At 44.3% G+C, this 21,903-nt stretch overlaps 1 protein-coding gene across 3 annotated transcripts in view; it reads right to left on the bottom strand.

Annotated features, from left to right (window-relative positions):
- Positions 1-21,903, bottom strand: part of LOC139424033 (protein spire homolog 1-like) — a 49,542-nt gene that overhangs the window by 23,391 nt on the left and 4,248 nt on the right. For all 3 annotated transcript variants that reach the window (XM_071175722.1, XM_071175729.1, XM_071175735.1), the window contains exons 2-3: positions 18,063-18,091; positions 100-336 (exon numbers count right to left, since the gene is read on the bottom strand). In XM_071175722.1, coding sequence (XP_071031823.1) covers positions 100-336; positions 18,063-18,091 — 266 coding nt within the window. The remainder of the gene's footprint in view (positions 1-99; positions 337-18,062; positions 18,092-21,903) is intronic.

Genomic DNA, 21,903 nt, shown 5'->3' with positions numbered 1-21,903 from the left:
AATGTACTATTTCCTTATTAACCCTGTCATTCACCCATGTAGTGACATTTTGGCTTTTAATCATCAACCACCATCCTCCCCCAATCAACAGCTGCCTACCCTCAGGATGTCCCTGTAGCCACGAACATTACAGATGTTGATGGGGTCGTCTTCGGCCTCCTCCTCTTCCTCGGTGGCCTCGTAACCTTCGTCAGGGCAGGCGTCTCTCTCGGCCTCGCCCATGTTGGTCATGAGGTCTATGAGCTGCTCCAGGGGTGGGCTCAGCTCCCGCTCCTCGCTCTCCTTCAGTCCGTAGTCCAATGCCTTGTAGATCATGATGCCCAGAGACTCAATCACCTAAAGGACAGGACACAAGCAACAACACACACTGGGTATCATTATATTGCCATCCATATACAGTGCCTTCGGAAAGTATTCAGACCCCTTGACATTTTCCACATTTTGTTACGTTACAGCCTTATTCTAAAATTGATTAACCTGTTGAGTGTAGGGGGCAGTATTTTGATGAAAAACGTACCCAAATGAAACTGCCTATTTCTCAGGCCCAGAATCTAGAATATGCATATAATTGTCAGATTAGTATAGAAAACACTCTAAAGTTTCTAAAACTGTCAAAATATTGTCTAACAGAGCTGATATTGCAGGCAAAAACCTGAGGAAAATCCAACCAGGAAGTGCCTAAGAGAAACAAATCTCCCTGTTCCATTTAAAGGGATATCAACCAGATTCCTTTCGCTATGGCTTCAACATGGTGTGAACAGTCTTTAGACATAGTTTCAGGCTTTTATTCTGAAAAAATGAGCGAGAACAATCACATCGTGTCAGTGGATGGCTGGGTGCCAGCAGAGTTTTGCATGCGCAACAGCTTGGAGCAGACATTTTCTCTCTCTCTCCTATTGAAAAAGCTACGGTCCGGTTGAAATATTATCGATTATTTATTGTAAAAACAACCTGAGGATTGATTATAAAAAACGTTTAACATTTTCTATGAACTTTACGGATACTATTTGGAATTTTCGTCTGCCTGTCATGACCTGCACGAGCCTGTGGATTTCTGAACAAAATGTGCCAACCAAATGGCGGTTTATTGATATAAAAATTATCTTTATCGAAAAAAAGGAACATTTATTGTGTACCTGGGAGTCTCGTGAGAGCAAACATCTAAAGATCATCAAAGGTAAGCAATTTATTTTATTGCTTTTCTGACTTTCGTGACCAATCTACTTTGCTGCTAGCCGTTTGTAATGTTTTGTCTGCTCAGAGAGATGTCCTAACATAAACGCTTGGATAACTTTTGCTGTAAAGCGTTTTTGAAATCTGACACGCCAGGTAAGCTGTGTTTTGCTATATTGCACTTGTGATTTCATGAAAAGTAAATATTTTTAGTAATTTGAATTTGGCGCTCTGCAATTCAGCAGATGTTGATGAAAATGATCCCGCTAACGGGATGGGTGCACCAAGAAGTTAAATAAATACAAATCCTCAGCAATCTACACACAATACCCCACAATGACAACGCAAAAAGTGTTTATTTTTGCAAATGTATAAAAAACAAAAACAGAAATACCTTATTTACATAAGTACTCAGACCCTTAGCTCAATTTCGAGTCTCATAGCAGAGGTGCATCCTGTTTCCATTGATCATCCTTGAGATGCTTCTACAACTTGATTGGAGTCCACCTGGGGTAAATTCAATTGATTGGACATGATTTGGAAAGGCACACACCTGTCTATATAAGGTCCCACAGTTGACAATGCATGTCGATGCTCTAAGGAATTGTCCTTAGAGCATCGAGAGGATTGTGTCGAGGCACAGATCTGGGGAAGGGTACCAAAGAATGTCTGCATCATTGAAGGTCCCCAAGAACACAATGGCCTCCATCATTCTTAAATGGAAGAAGTTTGGAACCCCCAAGACTCTTCCTAGAGTTGGCTGCCCAGCCAAACTAAGTAATCGGGGGAGAAAGGCCTTGGTCAGGGAGGTGACCAAGAACCCGATGGTCACACGGGAGAAACTTCAAGGACAACCATCTCTGCAGCACTCCACCAATCAGGCCTTTATGGTAGAGTGGCCAGACAGAAGCCACTCCTCAGTAAAATGCACATGACAGCCCGCTTGGAGTTTGCCAAAAGGCACCTAAAGACCATAAGAAACAAGATTCTCTGTTCTGATGAAACCAAGATTGAACTCTTTGCCTGAATGCCAAGCGTCGCGTCTGGAAGAAACCTGGCACCATCCTTACGGTGAAGCATGGTGGTGGCAGCATCATGCTGTGGGGACGTTTTTCAGTGACAGGGACTGGGAGACTAGTTGGGATCGAGGGAAAGATGAACAGAGAGATCCTTGATTAAAACCTGCTCCAGAGCGCTCAGGACCTCAGACTGGGGGAGAAGGTTCACCTTCAACAGGACAACGACCCTAAGGACACAGCCAAGATAACACAGGAGTGGCTTCGGGACAAGTCTCTGAATGTCCTTGAGTGGCCCAGCCAGAGCCGGGACTTGAACCCGATTTGAACATCTCTGGAGAGACCAGAAAATAGCTGTGCAGCGACGCATTGTCATTATGGGGTATTGTGTGTAGATTGATGAGGGGTTTCATACATTTTAGAATAAGGCTGTAACGTAACAAAATGTGGAAAAAGTCAAGGGGTCTGAATACTTTCCAAAGGCACTGTATGTTCCTCATAGACATCCAAGAATCATGCCAAAACGACAATGTCTTCATGTTTTGAATAAATGGATTTTGAATAATTTGCCTTGATTTGTGTTATTCAGCTGTTAATCTCCTGGAAAACAACAGTAAATATAAGTTTGTGTCTTCGTTCCCTGTTATGTAATATATATATATATATATATATATATATATAATCTCCTTTCATTATCCTGCACAAGACTGTCCCATGCTTTCAGCTGTAGCATGTGCTACACAAACACATGAGCCTTTCATTCAAGTGAACAACCCAACCTTTAAAAGCAAGGCAGACTTTAACAGATTAGTCAGTAATAACGTGACTTGACTGAGCCAGCAGAGATTACTGGCCATTATAAACTGGGTGGTTCAAGCCCTGAATGCTGATTGGCTGACAACCGTGGTATGTCAGATGACGAAACACTTATTGTTACTGCTCTAATTACATTTGTAAACAGTTTATAATAGCAATAAGGCACCTCGGTGGTTTGTGATATATGGCCAATGTACCACAAGTATATATACTATATACCACACCCCCTCGGGCCTTATTGCTTAATAATAATGACACAATGACACAAATACTGTTAGGTTCTAATTCTGAGAGTAAAAAACTCTACGGACACTATGAAAGCTTAACCAGGTTTATTCTCCCAGAGGATCAATACAGCTGCATCAGACGAAACATGTTTCCACCAACACAAGTATATATACTCCAATTTAGATGCACTCCACCTTCTCTCCAATCCTTACATCTATTATGGCTCGGCAGGAAGACGAAGTAAGACAAAGTAATAGGGTAATAAACCATAATTTCTCCCTTAAGGAGATCTGACCTGGCCTCAACCCATCATTTGCCTAATCTACAGATGTCCATCTGCCTCCCCTATAGCAATCCTGTGACTTCCTCCCGTCCACCCAGCACATTCCAAAGCCATCTGGCTCCTACAGATAACCATTAACTTCTGATGTAAAAACCAGTCTCTAGGATAGCAATGTTCCAAGTTTAACCCAGAATCCAACAATATTTAAGATGATAAAACCAACAAATATTCAAGAGCTTCAGAGGAATGATTTAAATCTTATGCATACATTTATTAAATCAAGAATATCTGTATTGTTTTAATGTATTTCTTTATAGAATCGCAGCAGCGCAAATGGTTCTGGAGGAGCTGCAGCAAGCCTGATAAATTGACATAAATGTGCCAAAGTTATAGTTACTCCTGTCTGTTCAGAAAGAATTGAAATAATTTCAAATAGCCTACTTCACCATGACAAAGCCCAAAATATTGCCACAGAGGATAAATAGCTTATTTTAAAAATAGCCTAGCTGTGGAGTGTAGCTCAATAACAAGGCCTAGCCTACAGTTGGGAACAAGCTGCAAATCTGTCAGTAAACAGCATGCAGGCAAAACTGGCCTTTCGCAATATTTCAAATAGCCTACAATCACGGGAAAACACAGGTTGGAAAGCAAATGTCTCCTGCTGAACAGAGAAGACTCTAATCTGTCAGCTATAGGCCATCAATATACAGTGCACTCTGAAAATATTCAGACCCCTTGACTTTTTTCATGTTTTGTTACTGTACAGCCTTATTCTAAAATGGATTAAATTGTCCCCCCTCCCCCCCCTCATCAATATACACACAACACCCCATAATGACAAAGCAAAAACGTTTTGCAAATTCATTAATTAATTCCCCAAAAAAGTATTCAGATCCTTTATTCAGTACTTTGAAGCAGCGATTACAGCCTCAAGTCTTCTTGGGTATGATGCTACAAGCTTGGCACACCGGTATTTGGGGAGTTTCTCCCATTCTTGTCTGCAGATCCTCTCAAGCTCTGTTAGGTTGGATGGAGAACATCGCTGCACAGCTATTTTCAGGTCTATTTTTTGGTAACCTTCCCCATTTTAATTTTAATTTGACCTTTAGGCAAGTCAGTTAAGAACAAATTCTTATTTTCAATGACAGCCTAGGAACAGCGGCTTAACTGCCTGTTCAGGGGCAGAACGACAGATTTGTACCTTGTCAGCTCGGGGACTTGAACTTGCAACCTTCCGGTTCCTAGTCCAACACTCTAACCACTAGGCTACCCTGTGGGACCTTATATAGATAGGTGTGTGACTTTCCAAATCATATCCAATCAATTGAATTTATCACAGGTCAAGTTGTAGAATCAAGTTGTAGAAACATATCAGAGACTGTAACGTTCTTTGCTTCACGGAAACATGGCTCACTCGAGAGACGCTAACGGAATCGGTGCAGCCAGCTGGTTTCTTCACGCATCGCGCCGACAGAAACAAACATCTTTCTGGTAAGAGGGGCGGGGGTGTATGCCTTATGGTTAACGAGACGTGGTGTGGTCACAACAACATACAGGAACTCAAGTCCTTCTGTTCACCTGATTTAGAATTCCTCACAGTCAAATGTCGACCGCATTATCTACCAAGGGAATTCTCTTCGATTATAATCACAGCCATATATATTCCCCCCCCCAAGCAGTCACATCGATGGCTCTGAACGAACTTTATTTGACTCTTTGCAAACTGGAAACCACATATCCTGAGGCTGCATTCATTGTAGCTGGGGATTTTAACAAGGCTAATCTGAAAACAAGACTCCCTAAATTGTATCAGCATATCGATTGCGCAACCAGGGCTGGTAAAATCTTGGATCATTGCTCTTCTAACTTCCGCGGCGCATATAAGGCCCTCCCCCGCCCTCCTTTCAGAAAAGCTGACCACGACTCCATTTTGTTGCTCCCTGCCTACAGACAGAAGCTAAAACAAGAAGCTCCCACGCTCAGGTCTGTTCAACGCTAGTCCGACCAATCTGATTCCACGCTCCAAGACTGCTTCCATCACGTGGACTGGGATATGTTCCGCATTGCATCCAACAACAACATTGACGAATACGCTGATTCGGTGCGCGAGTTGAATTGAGTGCATTGAAGATGTCGTTCCCATAGCAACGATTAAAACATTCCCAAACCAGAAACCGTGGATTGATGGCAGCATTCGCGTGAAATTGAAAGCACGAACCACTGCTTTTAACCAGGGCAAGGTGACCGGAAACATGACTGAATACAAACAATGTAGCTATTCCCTCTGTAAGGCAATTAAACAAGCTAAGCGTCAGTATAGAGACAAAGTTGAGTCGCAATTCAACGGCTCAGACACGAGGTATGTGGCAGGGTCTACAGTCAATCACAGATTACAAAAAGAAAACCAGCCCCGTCACGGACCAGGATGTCTTGCTCCCAGGCAGACTAAATAACTTTTTTGCCCGCTTTGAGGACAATACAGTGCCACTGACACGGCCCGCAACCAAAACATGCGGACTCTCCTTCACTGCAGCCGAGGTGAGTAAAACATTTAAACGTGTTAACCCTCGCAAGGCTGCAGGCCCAGACGGCATCCCCAGCCGCGCCCTCAGAGCATGCGCAGACCAGCTGGCTGGTGTGTTTACGGACATATTCAATCAATCCTTATCCCAGTCTGCTGTTCCCACATGCTTCAAGAGGGCAACCATTGTTCCTGTTCCCAAGAAAGCTAAGGTAACTGAGCTAAACGACTACCGCCCCGTAGCACTCACTTCCGTCATCATGAAGTGCTTTGAGAGACTAGTCAAGGACCATATCACCTCCACCCTACCTGACACCCTAGACCCACTCCAATTTGCTTACCGCCCAAATAGGTCCACAGACGATGCAATCTCAACCTCACTGCACACTGCCCTAATCCATCTGGACAAGAGGAATATCTACGTGAGAATGCTGTTCATCGACTACAGCTCAGCATTTAACACCATAGTACCCTCCAAACTTGTCATCAAGCCCTGGGTCTCGAACCCGCCCTGTGCAACTGGGTACTGGACTTCCTGACAGGCCGCCCCCAGGTGGTGAGGGTAGGTAACAACATCTCCAACCCGCTGAACCTCAACACTGGGGCTCCACAAGGGTGCGTTCTGAGCCGTCTCCTGTACTCCCTGTTCATCCACGACTGCGTGGCCATGCACGCCTCCAACTCAATAATCAAGTTTGCGGATGACACTACAGTGTTAGGCTTGATTACCAACCACGACGAGACGGCCTACAGGGAGGAGGTGAGGGCCCTCGTAGTGTAGTGTGGTGTCAGGAAAATAACCTCACACTCAACGTCAACAAAACAAAGGAGATGATTGTGGACTTCAGGAAACAGCAGAGGGAGCACCCCCCTGTCCACATCGATAGGACAGTAGTGGAGAGGGTAGTAAGTTAAGTTCCTCGGCGTACACATCACAGACAAACTGAATTGGTCCACTCACACAGACAGCATCGTGAAGAAGGCGCAGCAGCGCCTCTTCAACCTCAGGAGGCTGAAGAAATTTGGCTTGTCACCAAAAGCACTCACAAACTTCTACAGATGCACAATCGAGAGCATCCTGTCGGGCTGTTTCACCGCCTGGTATGGCAACTGCTCCGCCCACAACCGTAAGGCTCTCCAGAGGGTAGTGAGGTCTGCACAACGCATCACCGGGGGCAAACTACCTGCCCTCAAGGACACCTACACCACCCGATGTCACAGGAAGGCCATAAAGATCATCACCCCGCTATCATCCAGAAGGCGAGGTCAGTACAGGTGCATCAAAGCAGGGACCGAGAGACTGAAAAACAGCTTTTATTTCAAGGCCATCAGACTGTTAAACAGCCACCACTAACATTGAGTGGCTGCTGCCAACACACTGACTCAACTCCAACCACTTTAATAATGAGAATTGATGGGAATTGATGTAAATATATCACTAGCCACTTTAAACAATGCTACTTAATATAATGTTTACATACCCTACATTATTCATCTCATATGTATATGTATATACTGTACTCTATATCATCTACTGCATCTTTATGTAATACATGTATCACTAGCCACTTTAAACTATGCCACTTTGTTTACATACCCTACATTACTCATCTCATATGGATATACTGTACTCGATACCATCTACTGCATCTTTCCTATGCCGTTCTGTACCATCATTCATTCATATCTTTATGTACATATTCTTTATCCCTTTACACTTGTGTGTATAAGGTAGTAGTTTTGGAATTGTTAGGTTAGATTACTCGTTGGTTATTACTGCATTGTCGGAACTAGAAGCACAAGCATTTCGCTACACTCCCATTAACATCTGCTAACCATGTGTATGTGACAAATAAATTTGATTTGATCTGATCAAGGATGATCAATGGAAACAGGTTGCATATGAGCTAAATTTTGAGTTTCATAGCAAACGGTCTGAATACTTATGTAAATAAGTTATTTCTGTACTTTATTTTAATACATTTGCAAAAATGTCAAACCTGTTTTCACTTTGTCATTATGGGGTATTGTGTGTAGATTGATGAAGAATTTTTTTATTTAATCAATTTTAGAATAACGCTGTAACGTAACGTAATGTGGAAAAAGTCAAGGGGTCTGAATCCTTTCCAAATGCAAAGTAAAACAAGAGAGGCTTTTGGCACGAACACATAGGCCATCACCAGCAAGTGAACTGAGCATCATTGGCTAAGTCAGTGAAACTGGAAAGCATGTTTAGGACTATAATTTCTTCCTCATAATACAATATGTGTCTGCACAAATCTAGGCCTAGGCTATTGATGGATCTCAAATTCTCAGTTTGTCAGTGTCAAAGTAGCCTGTCATTTCAATCGTTTGTTCGATATTAGGGTGCTTTCTGACAAATGGGACTCGGGGGATGGGGGGGGGGGGGGGGGGGAGATTGAATCATGACGTCAGTGATCTTCAGGTCGGAAACTCGGAGTCCTAGCAAGAGGCCAGAGTTCCCCACTTGGAATTCTGAGTAGGATGACCATTCAAAACAAATTTTCCCAGTGGAGCTCGTTTTTTCCCAGATTTCCCAAATGTCTTGAACGCACTGAAGTCTGACCCAGTTCCGAGTTCCCAGTTGTTTTGAACGTGCCATTAAAAAAAAAGTCTCCAGTCATGTAAAATGACATAGAATTGCATGAAATGCGTTTATAAAAGGCCACAAAAAAATTTCCCCCATGGCTGCAACTTCTGTAAGTGCCTCTACTCTACTGCTCTATGTCACTATGCAAATGTGATGATATGCATGCAATGCTTTATTATAAAGGTGATTTTCTTTTCTCATGCTTTCCTCAGAGCTCCCCATGTCATCGCTCTCTCACACTCACTTTTTGTTCCTGGACCCCCTGATTTACAAATGAAGCACTGCTTAAGTCCAAATCTAGTAGGTGTGTGAGAAAGATGTTAGCAGTCCCAGTCAATGCAGTGAAGCGGCTTCCCTTTGTTAATCAGGTGAATCTGGCCTCTGAATGGCAGATCATGGAGAATGAGGCCAGAGCTGGCCTAGCGTGCCAAGCCAGAGACAAAAGACTGACGGAGAAATCACACCGGATTACACTGCAAACCTGAATGCTGCTGATGAACAGTGAGAAGGGAGAGAGAGAAAAGGAGAAAGAGGGGGAGAGAGAAAAGGAGAAAGAGGGGGAGAGAGAGAAAAGGAGAAAGAGGGGGAGAGAGAGAAAAGGAGAAAGAGGGGGAGAGAGAAAAAGCGATGGAGGGACAGGGAATAAAGATAGATAGAAATAGGGAGGGAGAGAAGGAAAGAAAATTAAGTGAGAGAAAGGAAGAGAGAAAAAGAGCAAGAAAGTAAGAGAAAAGAGGGAGGGGTTTGGTGTGTTTTTGTAGATCAGACTTCATGGGCAAGGTCACAGGACCCTGTTCAGATCAATAATCATCCAGAAGGATTGTTGTGAGTGGATCTGTCCTGACCTCCTCTAGAACACAGAACACTACCCTGGCTCAGTGGGAACCTGGGGACCTCTGCACCCTGACGAGGATAGGCCCTCGTTGTCTGGCTACACCCCACCCCACCCTGCCCTGCTCTTCCCTACCTCCCCTCTGATGTTACACCCCACCTCACTCTCCACTCTCTGCTGTTACACGCCCCGCCACACAACAACACCATCTCTCCCCTGTGCTATGAGACCAGTCACTCTCAAATCCAAAATACTAAAGTCCGCCTATAAACTCTAAGCAGCTTTCATCCAGACTGCATTGTAGAACAACCCAAAGTGAACCTAGCTGTGATAGGCCCGACAGACACTAGGCAAGCCAAGTTAAGTCAAGAGGAACCTCAAGCCTCTATTGTTGAGGTGTGTTTGACATTGTTCCTTGCTAGTCAAAGGTCAAAGTATGAACCATGCATAGCATCCAGTCTGAAGAGCGAAGACAGAACAAAGGAATCAGAACACTGAGAAGAATTCCTCAGAAGAATGATGCACCTAATAAACATGTAGGGAAACTTCTAGAGCATGGACAATAATGACTCAGTTAAATCCTTACGGTTCTCAGAAAAATACGTATGCGTGGGAGGTAGCCTAAACTGTAGGTAGATGCCTAAACATTGACTGTGCAGATTTGATTGATTCCAGCTCTACATAAGACAACCCCAGGATCTGAGCAGCCTGTTAATTGGTAGCTATAGCATGGTTTAAGTAGGTAGAAGACAGGGTGGTTTTAACAGCAATAACTAGTATTTATTCCCTCAGTCAGGAGGAGAGCAAACACACACATGACTGTTCTAATGATTCATCACACTCTCCTTTCTTCGCGGACTTGTGACTAAACTAAGTGAAGGAATAGGGAGGAGGGAGGAAGGAGTGGGTGTCAAGAGATTGTGGATTTTAACTGTGCAGTGAAGCGCAGGTAAAGAAGAGCAGGTAAAAGAACATCAAACAGACTGTGTTCCTCACATGGCTGTCACAAAGATGACGAGAAAGAGAGCCAGAGCGAAAGAGAGAGAGAGTGAGCTGATCACGGGGCAGGGAATGGTTCTGCCACACGCATACATGTTTTCTTCACACGCAATCCAACCTTTCCCTGTAAATACCATACCAGTACCACACCCTCCTGAGGTCAACATGAATATCTTAACATACCACACCCTACCAAGGTTAGAGGTTTTAAATAGTCCAGATAGATCAAACTACTGTGTGTTAGGATGCCTCTGTGCAGCTTTCTGTCATTAAAGCCCACATGCAGTCTTTGTCATTTATTTTCAAATCATCACTGTATGTCATTTATATCACTCTGTGTATTTATTTAATGAAAATAACTCCAAAATATATATTTTGTATCATTTATTTCCCTGACCCTCTTTTGGCCCTTGAAATGCTCCAACACAAAAGGACATTATAATATCTGTTCACAATTTCAGCGTTATTTCAACCTAGTGTGGAAAGAACAAAAAACAAACAGGAAATCCTGTTTATAACTGCACTGCCCCTTTAACACCTTCTTTGACCATGGAGACTTCTCCCTCAAGCCTCTGCCTAGACCTCTGCAATGGGCTCAACCTGTTTCCTTTCCACAATCAGAAGGTGAATGAATACCACTGATTGTGACTAGAATTGAATAGATACTTAGTAAATTTTAAACAGCAACCTGCTCGGCCTGTATGAAATCTGTACCTTTTCAGTAGCTATGTGACTGTGTGAGGCTAGCAGTTATGTCAACATGGCCACTCTTGTGCATCAACAACCACAAATACAAATCTTCCATCTTCCATAGTCAAAAGTCTGCTGGCACAGCATCATTCAGCCTCACACAAAGACACTAATATGGTTTACATTCAGGGCCAAATCCCATTCCATCTCTTACTTTTGATTCCTGAGGAGGGCTACAATGATTTCTGTGGGATAATGGATTTTTATTTTACATAACCCACTGCCATAACGCCCTGGCTTCAGTTTACCCGTGTAAACTAGCATATTGTGTCTGTAATGAACATGATGGGAGATAGAGACCTGGTTTCAAGCGCGGGGCGCAGCAGGTGTTTATTGTAAAGGATCACAGGTCCTTTACAGGTAGCTAGGTCCAGGGGCAGGCAGAAGGTCATACACATGGGTCCAAAAAGGCAACAGTACAGGCAGGGAATAGGCGTCGTTAGTGAGGCAGGCTAAAACTATCATACACAGGAGGATTAAATTACAGGAAACCAAGCACTCCGAATAGAAGTGTGTCACAAAACAAACAATACCTCACAATGATGGGGTGCAAAGAATTGAACTAAATAGTCTGTGATAATGACATACAGGTGTGTGATCAGAATTCAGGTGATTGGGATCTGGAGAGTGAGCTGCATTCAGGGGATCTATGTGTTTGAGAGTGTGAGCTGGAAAGTGGGCTGGAAAGTGAGCTGTGTTCAGGGGCTCTACATGTTTGAGAGTGTGACTTGGAAACAGACGTTACAGTGTCAAGGTGTCATGTTGTCTTCAAATTCAGAGTGTTTAATAGTCACAGGGTTGCAGGTGTGATTGCAGGGTATAGTGAAAATCTTACATGCTGACCAGACTGGACACGTCGAGCGCGCGAGCGTTGCAAAATAAATGTAGAAATCCATGTTATTCAATTATTGCACCCACACTGCTCGCGCGCGCCAACGAGCGTCTGCGATGCCAAGGGCTAAAATAGAAGTCGTTCCTATTTCTGCCACAGATCGCGCTAAAAGTCCTGCCTCTCCCATCTCCTCATTGGTTATACCCACGTGGGTGATTGAAAGACAAACTTTTTTGCGGGTTGTCGTGGTAATACTATGAACGTTTAGATGCGATCACCATATAAGTTCAAAGATGAAAAAGCCTGGAAGGAGGAGAGATGACTAGAAACGATTTGGTTGGCCGTTTTATGTGTGGATTAATTGTTGGAGTAGAGGTCCTTGTGCATTTCAGGTAAAATAACAACTTAATGTTTATATCCCAGGACAAATTAGCTAGCAAAAGCAAGCTAGCTAAATAGGACAAATTAACGTTAGCTAGAAAGTGCAAGCTAACTAGCTACATTGCCATACATGTTTAATGCTTTTCGACCTGTTCCCAGATTAATGTCATTGGTTCAGAGTTTGTCTTGATATTTTAACCTGCGTGTCGTGATCGCGTTTGGTGTGGGGGGGCAAAATAAATGTATGCACGATAGCACACGCGCACAGCCGGTTTGGGTTCCGTGTTAGGCTTCAAGCTCCAACAAGCAGGACTAAGTGAAATAAAATAATGAAAATGGTCATTTCAAAACAACAATATAAATCATTAAACCATGGAGTGGTTATGGTCAGTGGGACTTAATACATTCAAGATCACATTTCATAGTACAAAACCTCAGGTATAAACAATGAATAACTGAAGACATGTGGTAATGACTGGAGCGGAATAGGTGGAATGGTATCAAATACATCAAACATATGGTTTCCATGGTTTCCAGGTGTTTGATGCCATTCCATTTGCTCTGTTCCGGCCATTATTATGAGCCGTTCTCCCCTCACCAGCCTTCACTGGAGGTTATATTACTGGAAACTTTCAAAGTTTACCAGAAAATACCAGAATATTGGTAACTTTCAAGGATTTTATGTAATCTATCACAAGACATCTAGTGACCATTTTGGGTATCACCGGCGTCTGTAATTATATCAAATCAAATTGTATTTGTCATATGAGCCGAATACAACAGTGAAATGTTTACTTACAAGCCCTTAACCAACAAGGCAGTTTTAAGAAAATACCTAAATAAATAAATAAAGATAACAAATAATTAAAGAGCAGCAGTAAAATAACAATTGCGAGGCTATATACAGGGAGTACCGGTACAGAGTCAATGTGCGGGGGCACCAGTTAATCAAGGTAATTGAGGTAATATGTACATGTAGGTAGAGTTTTTAAAGTGACTATGCTTGGACCTAGACTTGGCGCTCCAGTACCGGTAGCCGTGCGGTAGCAGAGAGAACAGTCTATGACTAGGGTGGCTGGAGTCTTTGACACTGTCAAAGGCCCTCTATGTGGCCTTATAAAATCAAATGACATTTTATTTGTCACATGCGCCGAATAGAACAGGTGTAGGTAGATCTTACCGTAAAATGCTTACTTACAACCCCATAACCAAAAATGCACCGTTTTTTATTTAACGTAAGAAAATATTTGGTAAAAAAAGATATAAAATAAAAAACATTTAACACTTATTTATTTTACTATGTCAATATATCTTTGTTATAAATATTTTTGGTGTCAAGCTGGTAACTTTGGTCCCAAAGATAAAGCAAAGACAAGATACTGAAGATTCCAGTAACTTTGGTAAATTACCAGTAGCTTACTAGCTTTGTAACCCTAGTCCAACACTACAAGGGTGTGTGTAGATATGTGTGACCTAGTGCATATTTGAAATGGCACCTTACTTCCAATCCCTACGCTCTTGCACTACTTTTTTCCAGAGAGTGGTAGAGAGTAGTGCACTATAGGGTGCTATTTCAGACGTTGACCACGTGTAGTAGCCTACATGGTACTCCGGTGCAGGGCCAGATCTTTGCTATTAGTGTGTTAATCAATTATTTGAATCGGCGCTAAAAGATTTTAGATAATTAAACTATTGGAGAAAATAATAATTTGAGAAATGAAGGGTTTGCAATTATACCTCCTCATTAGTCCTATCACAGGAAATAAATCAGACTGCACAGCAGCCCCAGTAAACATGAAGTCCTTTAGCTGGCAGAAACCTAACAGGAAGCCACTGTCAGACCATGTATTTCTGGTCTAAGTGGTTTTTACATACCATCAACAGTAGTCTCTCCTAATAGAATGTTACAAAAAATCTAACATAGTACCTAGCCAGAGCACATAATATTGGGTTCTGGGTTCCAAGAGATACACTAAATGGCCCAAAGAATGTGGACACCTGCTTGTCGAACATCTCATTCCAAAATCATGGGCATTAATACGGAGCTTGGCATTGTGCATGGTGATCTTAGACTTGTGTGTAGCCATGGGGAACCCATTTCATGAAGCTCCCCAAGAACAGTTCTTGTGCTGACGTTGCTTCCAGAGGCAGTTTGGAACTCAGTAGTGAGTGTTGCAACCGAGGACAGGTGATTTTTACGTGCTACGCGCTTCAGCACTCAGCGGTCCCGTTCTGTGAAGTTTCCTCTTCACAATAACATCACTTACAGTTGAACGTGGAAGCTCTAGCAGGGCAGACATTTTATGAACTGACTTGTTGGAAAGGTGGCATCTTATGACAGTGCCACATTGAAAGTCACTGAGCTGGTGGAAAAATAGTGGAAAAGGTGGAAAAATATGCCATTCTTCCCTTGAACAAGGCAGTTAACCCCCAAACAACAACTGCTCCCCGGGCGCCGATGACGTGGACGTTGATTAGGGCAGCCCCCCGCACCTCTCTGATTCAGAGAGGGGAAGACACATTTCGGTTGAATGCATTCAGTTGTGCAACTGAGTACGTATCTCCTTTGCAAGAAATCAATCTATACAATACATAATTGATGAATTACTTCACCCCTAATGTCTGAACTTGGTTTGAGGCAGTCAACAACGGATTGATGTTGCTTTTATTGTTTTGTTTATTTTTAAAGATCTGATTTGCCTCCATTATGTGTGGCTGGCCTGGCCCTGCTGAGAATCTGTGACCATACCTGTCTACATACCGTTCAGCTGTGTTTCTAGGTTCTGGGCCTGGAGCCATCAAGCCTCTCACTGGGAGTGGGTGTATAGGGGGCGGGTAATGGGAATGTGCACCACTTTGTGTCCCCGGGACCAGGAATGAGAAGCACTGCCTTCGAACAATGTCAAAATGTCCATGACCTTGAATGTACCTGACCCTATCTAAATGTATGTTCATGTAACTGTATGAAGCAATCTGAAATTGTAAATCCTGAAATGTCTAATAACTTGAAATATTAAATATGAAAACTGGGGAAAAAAACGTAATGACTAAATATATCAACAACGAAAAAGAGAAGGGATTGATAGCAGAGGAGGGAAGGCAGGAAACCCTTCGATGTTCTTTAACATCACCAGATAAGAGTTTTAGAATAGTTTTCACGATCATTTCATAACAGAGTTTATAGGTAAAGTAGAGGGCCTTGCTCTAGAGTCAAAGTGGTGATTTGAGAGAAGGCAAGAGGAGAGACGTTGTGCTCAACCCCATGACCTCTGAATCATATGACTGACGTTCAACTCCGCCTGAGGGTTCAGCCGACACCCCCCCTGATCCCCCGGCGTGTAACCACACACCCACTTTAACACACATTAAACTAAACCCATCAAACTATTTTCAAGATGGAATGAATGGGAATGTTCGTAATTTCTCGGACACAATATTCAATGTAATTGAATTATCAGCAGCTGATCAGAGAAGACAGTTTTTTCTTTGATTGTGTAGTTAATCAGTCCATTCATACTATTTCCAATAGAGTGGTCATTACTATGACTAGTCATTACTATGTTAACTGCCATAATCGTCCTCCAAACTTCAAAGGCTAACTCTTAAAAATCCCCCTCCCTGAACAGTTGAACTACAACAGAGAGGAGGACCAGCCTGCCTGGGACATAATGAAAGTATGAAACATAACCCAGCAGTAAGAAGCAGTAAGAAGCAGTAAGAGTAGCAAGATCACGAGACCAGAAAGGTTTACCAACGCTGGAGGCATCAACAGTAGTGTTACCAAGAAGACTAGCATTCTTCAGGAGTCACACAGGGGTTGTTTCCCCTTTATGTGACGTGTTCTACCCCTGTACTGAATACCAGGGAAGTGAACCCATGACTAACACTAATCTACACACAAAGCAACGTGCTATCTGCTAGCTAGCCAAAATCCTGATTTTGGGTTGGCCTGTGAGCAACATTATTTTAGTTCTCATGGAGGGTGACGTCACTGCACTGTGGGATACCTAGTTATCATCTGCTACATGTATGTGGTTCTACTGTACCTCCATTGCACTCTCAGTGTCTGGACCAAGGGATAGTGGCTCAGCTGTCTCTGTCTGTCTTCATGTAGTACATTGTGCCACAACAACACAGGTTTCATATAGTTCAGTGTCATACAGCAGCATAGAAGAGATTGAATCACGTCAGTGACAGTGTTGGGGAAGTGGTGTGATCCAATCACGACCAATGTTTCTGAACTAAATTGCCCACACACACACACACGAGCTGTAATGCAATAAGACTGCTGGATCTGCAGTGATGTGGTGACAGTCAGAAGAGGGTGTTGGAATGAGGATAGACTTTCCAGTATTTTCTTTTCCTCAGCCAGGCTCTCACACATCACATCAGACACGGACTGACTGCACTAGGAGAACACATGAAGCAGCTTGGCAGGGATTTTGTTGACGCAGTTTCATTGCACATTCTCAGAGAGAGAGCGAGAGAGAGAGACTCTGTGTGTGTGTGTGTGTGTGTGTGTGTGTTCTATTCTCTCTCCACCTGCTCCCAGAGATCCATTACCAGGCAATCCCACACTACTCCAGGACTCCCAAAGTTCCACCCCACTGAAGACAGATTATTGGTGTTCAACAATACATTTAGCCCACCCTGAATACATGCAAGACACAGAGTAAACTGTAGTCATGTAGGATATTGATGGGAAATAGTTTCCTCATATCATATGCTCTAATACTACTAGCCTCGTGGTAGTGATGATGACGTACTAACACACAAATATGCTAGCTAGACACGTCACCTGATACACTGAGAACAATAGCTATTGCTCCTCTTGAGCAGTAACCTCCTCCCCAGGCTGTGTGAGACTACTTGAACAGCACTGCTGTTTGCCCCTGAGAGGATAAATACAATTGTATTGAATGGAATTGAACTATTCCCATCACCATATCAGCTGGAGGAAGAGGCTGAGAAGAGGTTGCTGGGAAGGTAAATTACAATATAGCGCTCTAACTAGCCCTTTAGGTGTCACCCAGAGCCAACATCAAAGGGGAGAGCTCGCACGGTGAAATTCATTTCGCTAGCCCAGTCAGTCAGACCAGCTGAGAACCTAGAGAGTCTGTAGTGAAGGTCTATCTATCACTGATCTCCAAATAGACTCCATCATCGCTCCTGTTAGGACTTTGTTCTAGGTGTTATGATATAGATTTTTTTCAGATGTTCTTGTTTTAGTGGATGTTTGCGTCTGTATTTGAAATTGCCTCACTGTCAATGACAGTCCCATGTTACACATAGCGTAGGTGTGGTCATATCCATTCTCTCTAGTCTGACCTCTGAGCTAGATGCTGTGAATGAGGTGTGCACTGCACAGACAGTAGGGTAAAGCACTAATGAAACCACCACCACAATGCCCCTGGCAGCAGGTTGAGTGTCAGGCATGTCATCAAGCAGGATTAACACGCCCTATGTTTGTACAGATAGTATCCACCCACCACTGTTGCCGGCCCGGTTTTGCCAGGTAGAATTCCATTGGAACACGGTCGGCCCTCCTGCTCAACATCTCTCATTCGTATTATTACAGACATCTTCCCAGAAACAAGGAAGTCAGAAACATGCCACTCACCTCTGTTGATGTAGCTGGGATGGATTTACCTGTGGAGACACAGAGGAAAGTTGTGGTCAACAGGGAATTTATGCCTAAAGCAAAGCATCTTAAAATACATTGGCTTGGTTATGACCTGGATGTGAAACTATCTGTGACTGAGAAGGGCTACAATAAGACGTTAACAACTGGCCCAACCAACACAGCCTTTCAGGTCAAAAGAGAGCATGTATTGTTTTATACTAAACCTTTACTGTACCTAAAACAGAGGCCACAATTCAATCATTTGCAGGTCAATTAAAATGTGAAAATCATGCCGCTGGTTCACTCAGAATGTTTCCGTACACCGTATCTGCAGGACAGATGTATGTGTCGATAATTCAATATGACAGTGTCTGCAGAGGAACCAGCATGTGAGGCGTCAGTTTGAACATGGTTAACAGGTCAACACCTCAGATTCAGCCTGAACATTCTCATTGAACCTGCAGTGTGTTTTCCCCCTTAATCTGTTTTATTGCTTTCATCTGGGCCTGATATGTCATGAGATACTGTATGCAGTTAGGTCTCGCACATGAACCACCCCTGGGCGGCTGGCTGCAGTTGCCATGGCAACTCAAACGCCGATCAGCCCGAGTCAGAAGGCCGACGAACAACAAAGGCTCCGGTGACTCCATGATGGAGTCACTAAGTGGCCATCAGCCATGAAGATAATCTGCTCAGTCAAACAAGGTTATTATTATCAGAAAACGTCAGAAAACAAAAGCTGTTTAATCAAGTGAGGCGGAACCCCCATCTTGAGCAAAATAGGTCAAGTACAACACACGTGCATTATACCACAGACTACCATGGGTCTAACCTTGCCTATATGCTGTAGCACAGTAGTTAATAGGGCCAGGATAATTTATATGACCGTAAACCTGACCAGGAAAAACAGGGACCATGGAAAGAGAAGAAGGAAGAAGATTGAGGAATGTGTCGTGAAGACAACATCATTTACTGGGTCACAGTCAATGAAAGCAGCAGTTCATTCTCACCACTTGGTTGGTGGCATGTGACTACTGATGACGCCCTGTCTCTGCCTCTCTCGCTGCATCTGCCTCTGCCTCTGCCAGTCAGCCTCTGTCACTGCCTCTGCCAGTCAGCCTCTGCCAGTCAGCCTCGGTCACTTCCTCTGCCAGTCAGCCTCGGTCACTGCCTCTGCCAGTCAGCCTCGGTCACTGCCTCTGCCAGTCAGCCTCGGTCACTGCCTCTGCCAGTCAGCCTCGGTCACTGCCTCTGCCTGTCAGCCTCAGTCACTGCCTCTGCCTGTCAGCCTCAGTCACTGCCTATACCTCTACCAGTCAGTCTCTGTCACTGCCTCTGCCTGTCAGCCTCGGTCACTGCCTCTGCCTGTCAGCCTCGGTCACTGCCTCTGCCTGTCAGCCTCTGTTACTGCCTATACCTCTACCAGTCAGCCTCGGTCACTGCCTCTGCCTGTCAGCCTCTGTTACTGCCTATACCTCTACCAGTCAGTCTCTGTCACTGCCTCTGCCTGTCAGCCTCGGTCACTGCCTCTGCCTGTCAGCCTCGGTCACTGCCTCTGCCTGTCAGCCTCTGTTACTGCCTCTGCCTGTCAGCCTCTGTTACTGCCTCTGCCTGTCAGCCTCTGTTACTGCCTCTGCCTGTCAGCCTCTGTTACTGCCTCTGCCTGTCAGCCTCTGTTACTGCCTCTGCCTGTCAGCCTCTGTTACTGCCTATACCTCTGCCAGTCAGTCGCCTATACCTCTGCCAGTCAGTTTCTCTCACTGCCTCTGCTAGTCAGTCTGTCACTACCAGTCAGTCTCTGTCACTGCCTCTGCCAGTCAGCCTCTGTCACTGCCTCTGCCAGTCAGCCTCTGTCACTGCCTCTACCAGTCAGTCTCTGTCACTGCCTCTGCCTGTCAGCCTCGGTCACTGCCTCTGCCTGTCAGCTTCGGTCACTGCCTCTGCCTGTCAGCCTCTGTTACTGCCTCTGTCACTGCCTCTACCAGTCAGCCTTTGTCACTGCCTCTGCCAGTCAGCCTCTGTCACTGCCAGTCAGCCTCTGTCACTGCCTCTACAAGTCAGCCTCTGTCACTGCCTCTACCTCTACCAGTCAGCCTTTGTCACTGCCTCTGCCAGTCAACCTTTGTCACTGCCTCTGCCAGTCAGCCTCTGCCAGTCAGCCTCTGTCACTGCCAGTCAGCCTCTGCCAGTGCCTCTACCAGTCAGCCTCTGTCACTGCCTCTGCCAGTCAGCCTCTGTCACTGCCAGTCAGCCTCTGTCACTACCAGTCAGCCTCTGTCACTGCCTCTACCACTACCAGTCAGCCTCTGTCACTGCCTCTACCTCTACCAGTCAGCCTTTGTCACTGCCTCTGCCAGTCAGCCTTTGTCACTGCCTCTGCCAGTCAGCCTCTGTCACTGCCAGTCAGCCTCTGTCACTGCCTCTACCAGTCAGCCTCTGTCACTGCCTCTACCTCTACCAGTCAGCCTCTGTCACTGCCAGTCAGCCTTTGTCACTGCCTCTGCCAGTCAGCCTTTGTCACTGCCTCTGCCAGTCAGCCTCTGTCACTGCCAGTCAGCCTCTGCCAGTCAGCCTATGTCACTGCCAGTCAGCCTCTGTCACTGCCAGTCAGCCTCTGTCACTGCCTCTACCAGTCAGCCTCTGTCACTGCCTCTACCTCTACCAGTCAGCCTCTGTCACTGCCAGTCAGCCTCTGTCACTGCCTCTACCTCTGCATCTGCCCGCATACACATAGCTAAAATTAATCAATAGACTTTATTGAAGAAACTTCTTGGTTAGGCCTAGATGTTCCTCCAAGCCACCACGTCATCGTCATGAAATGTTCATTAACTTCAATAACGTGACCAAGCAGATTATATTTTGATGACCCTCTCCACATACACAATGACATGCTCTATTGTAATGTGACATCCTGCAAAACAACATGTTCAAATCATTTGCTTGTGACTGCTCCATTCATTGATGAGAAAAAACAAGATGGAAGCCTAATATTTCAGGACATCAACAGACCTACTCACAACCAATGTCCAATGGTCCTTATTTTCAAATCCAATTTATTTTAGAAAACCTGTTTTATAATCAGCAGTTGTCACAAAGTGCTGTACAGAAACCCAGCCTAAAACCCCAAACTGCAAGCAATGCAGATGTAGAAGTATGGTGGCTAGGAAAAACTCCCTAGAAAGGCAGGAACCTAGGAAGAAACCTAGAGAGGAACCAGGCTTATTTTGACACTCAAAGTAATACAAAACAACTTGCTTTTGTTACTGCCATGCAGGAAACAGACAACGGACAAATCCTGTTATTCTCACACAAACTGACTTCATCATTGAAGGAAAGAAATCTGATACAGAGACCTGGAAGACGCTCAATACAAGTCCTCAGACACAGAGAGAAAAGAAAATCACTTTCCTTTTCCACCTTAACCTGTTCTCCCTCTCCCTCTATCCCCCTCTCTCTATCCCCCTCTCTCTCATGCAATGCATTATCCATCACAGAGCTACAACGTGACAATCTAAACATTATGACAAATGGTATCAATCTGGGTAAGATCAGGAAACTGGGGAAATGTAGTAAAATAGTAGCTACATTTTGTGGCACATCTATTTGGTCAGTTGGAATAGTGACATGGTTGGTGGGTCTGTGACAAATTGGTTAGAAGAATGCTCTCTCTCAGTTTTTCTTTCTGCATGTGTCTGTCTGTCTCTCTGAACACAGCTGGGATGGCTGATATGCCTTGGGGGAGACCCCTTGCTCTGTAGCCCAGTTAACCAGACATCAGAGTGGTCAGTCCTTCAGAGAATCCATCAAATATGGATAGGATGTAACAAATCAGTGTTTT

The sequence above is a fragment of the Oncorhynchus clarkii genome, chromosome 2, assembly GCF_045791955.1.
Source record: "Oncorhynchus clarkii lewisi isolate Uvic-CL-2024 chromosome 2, UVic_Ocla_1.0, whole genome shotgun sequence".
In the NCBI taxonomy this organism is placed as follows: Eukaryota; Metazoa; Chordata; class Actinopteri; order Salmoniformes; family Salmonidae; genus Oncorhynchus; species Oncorhynchus clarkii.
This window is presented reverse-complemented; position numbering and strand designations above follow the sequence as displayed.